Source organism: Hyperoodon ampullatus (assembly GCF_949752795.1).
Source record: "Hyperoodon ampullatus genome assembly, chromosome: 19".
Lineage (NCBI taxonomy): Eukaryota > Metazoa > Chordata > Mammalia > Artiodactyla > Ziphiidae > Hyperoodon > Hyperoodon ampullatus.
This window is the reverse complement of record NC_136932.1, coordinates 7,326,311-7,336,035: the sequence shown is the minus strand read 5'-3', so window position 1 is coordinate 7,336,035 and position 9,725 is coordinate 7,326,311. Positions and strand designations below refer to the sequence as shown.

Genomic DNA, 9,725 nt, shown 5'->3' with positions numbered 1-9,725 from the left:
CCTCCAATAAGGCTTTCTCAAAGAGCCTTATTAGCTTTTCAAAAAAACATCACCCAATGCAATTAGAATTGCAAAGGGGGAGGGGGGTGTCGCCTGAGCTGACTCTATAGTACCTCTGGCCTCACAACAGGCTGGCAGAAGGCCCTAGCCACCTTCAATCCTTGGTGCAGTCATTGACTTTTAAATTCTGAAGACTCCACATCCTTTTACAAAGTCTTCTTGTTCGGCTGGCCCAGGACCTGGGCCAGGCAGTAGGGGATGAGACTGACAGATGCCAGGGGCACTGCCGCACTCTTGCAGAAGGACAGGACATAGAAGATCAGCTCGATTTGGGATGGGGGTTTCAAAGAGTCAAAGAGATGCAGGAGGACGAGGGAGGCCACAATGCAGCTGAGGCGGAACGGGAACCACTTGCTAAGCTTGCCTTTGCAGCTCTCCCTGTACATGCTGGAGTTGAGAGCCAGGCCCAGGCCAAAGAGTGTCCCCAGGTTCTTGAGGAGGCTGGCAAAGGGCGTAGTGTCAATGTGGACCCATTCTGGCCGCTCACACCTTCGCTTGGCTTTCTCTAGGGTCCACAGGAGGTCGACCCCCAGCCCCTTTAGCAGCAGGTAAAATCCAATGGCAAAACTGAACAGGAAGAAGGTAATGAGAAAATATTTCTTGAGGCTGGCGTTGTAGATGCTCCGGATGTGGCGGAAAGTCTCAGCAACCGCAATGCCTGAGCGGAAGAAAGAATGACCGTGAGAACTGGGGAAGACGCTGGCCCTTCAGCTAGAGGTGAGTTTGGAGCAATGGGTGACATGCCATCCACCCCACCATTGTGGAGTTAAATCACAGATGCCAGATTAGAGGGTCATTTGTTTTCTTCCCATATGTGATTCTAGCCTGTCCTCAGCCACAGATTCTTTCAGATGGAAGAGTCATGTCACATACTTCCTCCCTCCACATGCAAGTTTCCTGTGTGTGACTGTGTGTGCGTGTGTGTGTGGTCATCCTGTCTCTACTTGAATACCCTCAGGGATGGAGAGCTCACTCCCACTCAGGGAGCCCATTTCATCTTTGCATGGATTTGATCATTGATCAGTTCTTCCTTGTGCTGAGCTAAATAAAACCTCTCTCCTTCTAATGATGTCTATTGGTCTCAGTTTTTTCCGCAGGCGTTAATAAGTGGTAAATCTAGAGCCTCTGTCAGCACATTTAAAGATACTTATTCTCAGTGGTGAGGGATAAATTAGGAGGTTGGGATTAACATATACACACTATATAAAATAGATAACCCACAAGGACCTACTCTATAGCACAGGGAAGTATACTCAATATTTTATATTAACCTATAAGGGAAAAGAATCTGAAAATGAATATATATATGTGTATGTGTATATATATAGGTATATATACCTGTATATATATCTGAATTACTGTGCTGTACACCTGAAACTAACATGATATTGTAAATCAACTATACTTCAATTAAAAAAATGATAAACTGGGGGAAAAAAAAGAAGAGACTAAGACAGATTGGGAACTCAAAAAATAAAATAAAGAAAGATAGTTATTCTCCTCTCTAACTTAAACATTCCTGGGTCTTTCATGTAACATGAACTTCCAGGCTCTTTCTCAAACATGGAACCCCGTGCTAAATGCTGTGTTAATTTCATGGTTGCCATGAAGCCATTATTTCCCTTGTTCTCAACATGCTTCTGTGAATGCTGCCCTGCTCTGCTTTTTCAGGTCTCCAGGGGAAAAATTCTGCATTTTCCTTAAGGTTTTATATTCTAGTGCTTCCCACAAAGTCAAGAAATTCTTTCTTACACTTAACCAAAGTCTTTCCTGCCCCTTATTAACTGGATCCAAGAAAACAAAATATCCAAAATTCAGAACCTATAATAAAGAGAAGCTGTGGGTATCTGTTAGGTTTGCAAATGAATTTATTTAAATAAAGAGCTTTCCAAAGACATGTTGTTAATTTGTTAAATTTGGTAGTTTTTCTTAAGACTAAACTAGGGGCCACTTCCAACTGAAGACCAGTAAGAAATAAAGAATGTAAATATCTTGGAGATTTCAAGCTAATTCAACTGGGTAAGTTAATTTTCTGTATTGCCATGTTTCTGGAACATACTTAGTTGTGTACATCTGGGCACTCCTATAGAAATGAGTCATTTCAAATCGCCCACCCTTGACTTTCAACCCACTGAAATGCTAATAGCATTGATTATACACAGAACATGGCAGGAATGCTGGGATTTTGTCCTGATGAGGGAGGAATGGTATAGGTGGGGAGTTGGAGGGAGGGAGCCAGAGCAACTGGTACCTGACAAGACTCCAGCAACAACTTGATGGGGAAAATGAGCAGCAAGGTAGATTCGTGAAAGACAGACATTCAGCTGCACTGCCCAGAATCCCAACCACAAAATGATGTTCAAGCACCTGAAATGGAAGAGACAGCCATAAGGGAACCCAGATATAGATCCTTCAGCAAAGAGAACAGCCTCAGCAGGAATGTTGGAACCTGGCAAACTCAGGCTTCATCAGTGGAATTTTTGTAAATTGAAGCCTGTACTCAAAATTCAAAGATAACCACGGCAAGTGGTGAACCCCTGTGTATGTGAATTTTAACCTCCCTATTTTATGTTTCATAATTAAGGATTTGCACAGTGTCTGCATACCCAGAATTCCCCATAGAAGGAATGTCTTCTGCTTCTTTGTTTATTTTAACCTGGACGGGACGTCTCAATTGTTGGTACAGAAATGGATTTTTGTTTAAAGCCTGCTTCTAGCTCACTAGCTGATCTCAAGAAACCCCTCTGCTATGTTAGGCCTTTTTTACTGATCTCTAAAATTAGGTGTTGCCCGTTCACAACATTCATTAAGTGGGTCCCTCCCAGCCCTAACATTCTATGACTCTAATATTCACTCTCAGCAGAAATGCCACAACTCTTATCAGTACCAACCTAAGGCATGGGGTGGGCTGGAGGCATGTGAAGAAGAGCAAGTGGTGTGTCAGCTACAGAGAGCCACCTCCTGCCCTCCACCACGCACAACCCAGAGCTGGGTTCTTACCGAAATCTGTAGGTTGGCTTTTTCTTTCCCCGAAAGATAGAGAGGGTGGATGTGACCATCACATAGTATACACCTGCCGTACCCATGGCATGGCCAGAGGGACTCCCTAAAGGATAGGAAAGAGATGAATGAATGAACCAAAGGTTAAAAGTCTCCATGTGGGAGATTGCTAGGGGGCATCAGCTATCAATCCAACCATCCATCTATCCATCCATCCATCCATCTATCCATCCATCCATCTATCTTTCCATTCAGGAAATTTAATGGAAAAGCTACAAGATGGTGAAGTAGAAGGACCCTGGGCTCACCTTTTCTCATGAGCATACCAAAATCACAACTAACTGCTGAACAACTATTGATGGAAAAGACTGAAATCTATCTTTCCATCCATCCATCCATCCAATTATCCATCCACCCATCCATCCTTTCATCCATCTACCCATCCTGCCATCCATTCATTTATCCATGCAGTCATTTATTTAACAAATATCTATTGAGCTCCTACTACATGTCCAGCACCATGTTAGGCTTTGGGAGTACAGTGGTGAGCAAAGTCAGAGAAGGTCATAGCTCTCATGGTTATATACAATCTAGAGATTACACAAAGAAGCAGCATGCTGGGTATACAATCACAAACTGATCTGCCTTCCATTACCTCTCTTCCACTCTATTTGCTTAGTCTGCTCCAGTCATGCTGGCCTCATGGCTCTCCCTTAAACACACTCCCACTTCAGTGTCCCTGTGATGTTGGCCTTTCTAACCAGACACCTCTTCCTTCAGAAATTTACTGGCTAATTCCCTTGCCTCTTTCAAGTTTTTGCTCAGATCTCACCTTCTCAATGAGTCCTACCCTGACCACCTTATTTAATACTGCATTCAATTCCTATTCCTGATTCCTCTTCCCTGAAAGATGGAGGGTCCTGAGATGTGCCACTCAGATCCCCTTCTAGACTGAAGAGCTTATTTCCCCTTTCTCTTGTTGACAGTGTGGTTGCAGATGGCCCTCAGCTCTCAGACTTCTCTGGAAGTCTTGTCCTGGGCTGAAAAGAGCTGTCTTGATCACAGCTACCCTCTCCCTGGGGGGAGTCTGCACCCAATCACTGGTCTCTATTGGGGTATAAGGGCCTGGTCTCCTTGAATCAACTCAGAGCTCCTATGGGCTTGGCTGAGACTGAATCGCAACTAGGTTTCTTCTGCCCAGGTGGCTTCTGTCCCTTTCTCCTATGAATGCTGCTCCCAAGAGTAGCCTACCCGCTGTATGCTGATCTCCATCTGAGTCTGCTTTCCAGGGAACCGCATAGGTAAAGGCTTGCCTTTCTTTCCTCCTCCTCTTCCTTCTTCTTCCTCTAATATCCTAAATATTTTACTTGTGTATTATGATTTTTTTTATAACACACACACACACACACACACACACACACACACACACACACACCATTCAAATTTAAGCTCCACAAGAGGGGGATCTTTTTTCTTTTTTGCCACGCTGCATGGCTTGCAGGATCTTAGTTCCCTGACCAGGAGTTGAACCCAGGCCACCACAGTGAAGGCACCGAGTCCTAATCACTGGACCACCAGGGAATTTCCACGGGTAGGGATCTTTGTCTGTTTTATTCACTGAGGCATTTCAAGTACCTAGAACAGTGTTTGGCGCAGGTGCTAGATAAATAACATTTGAATGAATGGATATGCTCTGAAGTGAATCAAGGATTTGTGAGAACAAATAACTAAGGGCCATGCCCTAGTCTGGGGGTCAGTGATAGGGTCTTTGAGGAAGGGACAATAACACTGAGACCTACGGGTGAGCAACGGGGTTGAGTATTCCTTTCCTTACTGAAAAATGAAACCTATCATGTGGCTGAAAAACGCCTGTCTGGGTGTACTTAGTAAAATACAGACAGGGTGTGGGATTGGACAGTCAGCTCGGGAGGCCACATCTCCCGGGCCAGGCCTCTGGGAAGGACAGCCAGGGGCTCAGGGCTCTACCGTGTTCCCTTCCCTGGACAAAGGGCCACAGCACAGTTACTCTCCTGAGCCCTTTGCCTGTGAGGGAGCCCTTGCCTTTCTGGACTAGCAATTTCGGTTCTGGAAACATTAGGCAGATTTCCAAAGTGGCAGTCATGGGCTATTTGGGAATGCCTTGCTTAAGTGAATTCAAATAGAGTTGTACCGGACTTCCTTGGTGATGCAGTGGTTAAGAATCCGCCTGCCAATGCAGGGGACATGGGTTCGAGCCCTGGTCCGGGAAGATCCCACATGCCGCGGGGCAAATAAGCCCGTGCACCACAACTACTAAGCCTGTGTTCTAGAGCCTGCAAGCCACAACTACGGAGCCCACGCACCTAGAGCCCATGCTCTGCAACAAGAGAAGCCACTGCAATGAGAAGCCCGCGCACCACAATGAAGAGTAACCCCCATTCCCCATAACTAGAGAAAGCCCACGCGCAGCAACAAAGACCCAATGCAGCCAAAAATAAATAAATAAAATAAAATAAAATAAATGGAGTTGTACCAAATCCAAGACCATGACCAAAGCTTGCAAGAGTGGCTCTGCTCATGTCCCCCTCAAAGCAGCTTCATCCAGAACATTGTTACCAGGTGTCCACTGTGAGCAAGGTCCACCCAGTTAGTTTCTGTCTGGACAAGGGCTGCGACTCTCACCTGGGCCAGTCTCACATGTGACCGGGAACTGCTTTATCAGCGGCACGGAGGTGTTACTGTAGTAGTCGGTGTCCAGGACCCACCAGTATGGGCGCTGTCCAAAGAGAATCCTGTGAAAAAGCAGAACCGATATCTGGAGTTACTGAAGGAACACTTTGTCCCAATGCCACACCTTCGAGAAGAGAGAGTAGCTCAAGGAGAAGACCCATGTGATCCTACACAGAACACTGGTACCACGGGCACCTCCAAGAAGGGGAACTGGATGGCTGGAGAGGGGCAAGGGAGGGAGACTTTTATGGTGCACCCGTTATATAACTTTTGAATTTTGCACTATTTGGAGGTATTCTTTATTCAAACATAAATAAATAAATCCAATATCCTCAAAGCCGTATTAACGGCAACTATGTGACTTTTTTTTTTTTTTAAACCCCAAGGAGAATTTGTCCTGGCAGGATGCATAGGAACTATAGTTTGCAACTTGGACTTGCATATTCTATGGGTTCTCTTTCTGCTGGCCTCCAGAGTCTTGGGTTTCTTCCAGACACCAGAGAATGAGCCCCAGCCCCAAGGACAAGCCCCACCAGGAGATGTGGTCTCTGTTTCCACCAGAATCACTCTCTGTAAGGACATACATAGCTTCAGGGGCTTGTTCTGTATGCTCTCAGCTTTGAAACAGAATATCTCAGACAAACCGCTTTCCCTTTCAAAGCATGTTTTTCATTGTGGAAACAGGTGTGAAGGGTTGATCAGGATGCCTCCTTTGCCCTGCAGTGGAGGAAGAGTGATTTCTCACTAAAATTAGCCACTAACTCTGACGTCTACCAACTGAGAGAAAATCCATGGTTCTTTACATGAAATTAGATGTTTGGAATAATGCTTTATCTTTTTATTTTTTAGAGTTATGCTATTGAATACCAGAAGTTACAGACAAAGTCGATTTTTCAACGGGAATTTCAGAATCCCGTCAATACGCCTTGGGCTTCTGAGCCCAATAACGATGTTCCTTCCTACCCTAAAGGACTTTTCTTGTTTATGGCCAAAGAAAATTAGAGCTAGAAGAGATCTTAAGAATCATCTGCCGGTGAACAAAGATAATTTTAGGGATGGTAAAGATCTTAGAGGGCAGCTGGTCCAACCTCTTCATTTTCTAGATGAGGAAATAGAGGCCAAACCAGTAATGTGTTAGAGTCATCCGGTACTGGCTAACAAATGTTAGCCACTGGATTTTTGTAAGCTGGACCCAATGGTAGCTTGAAAGTGGGATAATATACACAGTAGAAACTGGCAAATACTAAAATCAGGGCTTTTTACCCCCAAGAGTCAGTTTATCAACACTGGATATAACATAGTTCGTAAGAGCCTTGCCTCTGAAACCAGCCTGCCTGGGCTTCAATCCTGCTTCCGACACCACCTGTGTTTTTCTAGTCGTTTAACTCAGTGCCTTAAAGTGCTTAGCACATGGCCTGGCACATACTATGTGTTCAATAAATGTCAATAACTATACTAATTATTAAGGTCCCAGAGATAATCTAAGTTTACAGATTATAAAACAGAAACTCAGAGAGTTGCTACGAGTTGTCCAGGACATACAGCTGGTAGGTGGCTGAACAAGAGAGTTCCCTGGATTACTTCTCATGACCCCACACAATAAGCTTTGAAACTGCCTATGTGTTTCCTTTCTTCATACCGCATTTTTTTCCTTCGTACATCTATCTTTATGTCACCTACGCCGTTTCAAAGTAATAAAACAGTGTTTCTTTGCTTATAGCCTATAATTCACAAGGTCCAGCTGGCCTTCCATCCATTTGACATAGCCTTTCCTGTATCTTCAGCTCACTGACAGCGTTTTCTCTGTCTTCCCTCATTCTGTAGAGGATCCAAAGTCAGGAGGGGAGTAACCTGTGGCTTCCCAAATAACAAGGAGAAGGCAACTTCTGATGGACAGACATTTCCAGAGAGAATGCCAGCCTCTTTCCTTGCCGAGCTCCTCTTTGTCTGGCTCTTACTCACCACTTAAAGACGAGGTTGAGCCAATCTCCAATCACAGCTACCCAGAGGAGTTTGATGCCCACAGCTTCTCGAAGATGGAACCAGATGGGGAAGAGGACATAAAAGGCATTCCTGAGGTCTGCAATCACAGACACCAAGATGAACCAATCCTGGGAGTTCTGGTAATTCACCTGGAGGTAGCGGGTTGACTGGATCCCAAAATCATGCAGAGCGTTCATTCCCTCCTCCATCCTCACTCAGGAAGCCTTTGGCTGTGCCCTTGCAGTTATTTCAGACTTGATGTTGATTGTTCTGCTATCAGCCTGTGCCTTGCCTCTGTTTTATACACTCTGTATCCAGTCTGCAGGTCAACCCAGCCCTGATCTTTGGACTCAAAAACCGCTTTTGTCTAAAATCTATTGATCAAAGGTGCATCACCAGTAAGTTGATGCAAACATGTTCAGCGTGATTTACGTAAAATAGAAAAACAGGCACACAAAAACAGCCTGATCGTCCATGGGCTGGCACAGCCAATTATTAACTTTGGCATTGTTGCTTGACAGTGCAAGGGGCTGCCCTCCGGGTTCCGAAACCTGGCCAGAGACACAGGACAGAGTCTAAATCTGCCATGGTTCTTGCAAAGATGCCTGCTTTCCTAAGTCTGCAACTGCACTTATTTTGGAACAAAGAGAAGTCTTGGTGCTCTAGCTTTTCAACTTTTAAATTATTAATTTTAAAATATAGTAAGTTCTACTGTACTGGGAACTGTCATGTTGCTGGGCATTTCTTAACTGCATTAGGGTCTAGGAAATGCCTCTGATTTGCGAGATCAAACCCTCTTCACAGTATTGGCTCTGTATCTCTTAGGGTGAGAAAATAATCATCTTTGAATGCACTGATGAACTTTTTTGTTGCTCTTTTTTCGGCAGTGCCACGTGGCTTGTGGGATCTTAGTTCCCCGACCAGGGATCGAACCTGTGCCCCCTGCCGTGGCAGCGCAGAGCGCTAACAACTGGACAGCCAGGGAATTCGCCCTTTGGGATTTTAACACATAAGTTTAAGCAACAGAGTGAATGCGTGTTCATGCAAAAACAATATGATGAATATGTGGTTCTAAATAAAAACACCAGCAAACTGGGGACTGGGGACTCTGGAAAGGGCTTTGTACTTTGAGCTTTCTTTCATTTGTACCTGGAGATTAAATATAGATATAGATATGATATAGATATAGATATAGATACAGATATATCAATATATACAAATAATCACCAGGAAGTAAATACAATGTAATTATAACCATGGATGTAGACAAGGAATAAAGTAACAAACACCAAGTTATGAGAAGCAATGCTGCCTGCTCACCCCTACAAACAGAAACCATCCTGCAGTAGCTTAGAGACCAAAACCTCACACTCGGATGACCTAGGACTGTGAAGGGAGCAGGGGCTGACTCAGGTGACAGACTGATGCATTTTCAAGAATAAGAGCTAGTGGGAATAAAACTTGTTAAAACCCACACAAATTCCCCATTAGGAAGTCCATGATTGCTTTGTAAGGGGTAGTTTGGGGACAGGGAAAAGAAATTCAGAGCAAATGAGTTTGTAGCAAAGGTTGACCACATTCCGTGCTGGAAATGATTAAAACCTCATCCAGGAGGTATGATCTGGAGTCTCTTCCCCACCCCACCCCCTGGGCTCCTACCCAGCTCAGGCAGAATCCAATTGCCCTTGACCACATTGTCTCTGCTGGTCCAAGCAGCCCTCTCCTGCCATGCCTTACCTGGAGAACAGGGGTGATGGTGGTGGTGGCCTGGCGGGCTGCAAATGACGCGTGTACTCGTAGCATTGAGGGGGAGCGTGCTCTGCATCATCGGGACTGCCTGGCCACAGGTAGTGGGCCCCACAGAAGAGATGACCCCTTCCCTCTATCCAAATAGGCCTTCCTAGAACGTATTGAGTAACTCTTGTGTGATCCCTGGGGACTGAAGTTTCTATGGTCTGAGGTGAGTCAAGGAC

At 44.9% G+C, this 9,725-nt stretch overlaps 1 protein-coding gene across 1 annotated transcript; it reads right to left on the bottom strand.

Annotated features, from left to right (window-relative positions):
• Positions 1-206: 206 nt before the first annotated feature.
• G6PC1 (glucose-6-phosphatase catalytic subunit 1) lies at positions 207-7,961 on the bottom strand (the record flags this gene model as incomplete). Its single annotated transcript, XM_079724591.1, has 5 exons — positions 207-718; positions 2,312-2,427; positions 3,061-3,166; positions 5,722-5,831; positions 7,732-7,961. The coding sequence occupies 5 exons, from the start codon at positions 7,959-7,961 to the stop codon at positions 207-209; spliced, it is 1,074 nt and encodes a 357-aa protein (XP_079580717.1).
• Between the last annotated feature and the right edge of the window lie 1,764 nt (positions 7,962-9,725).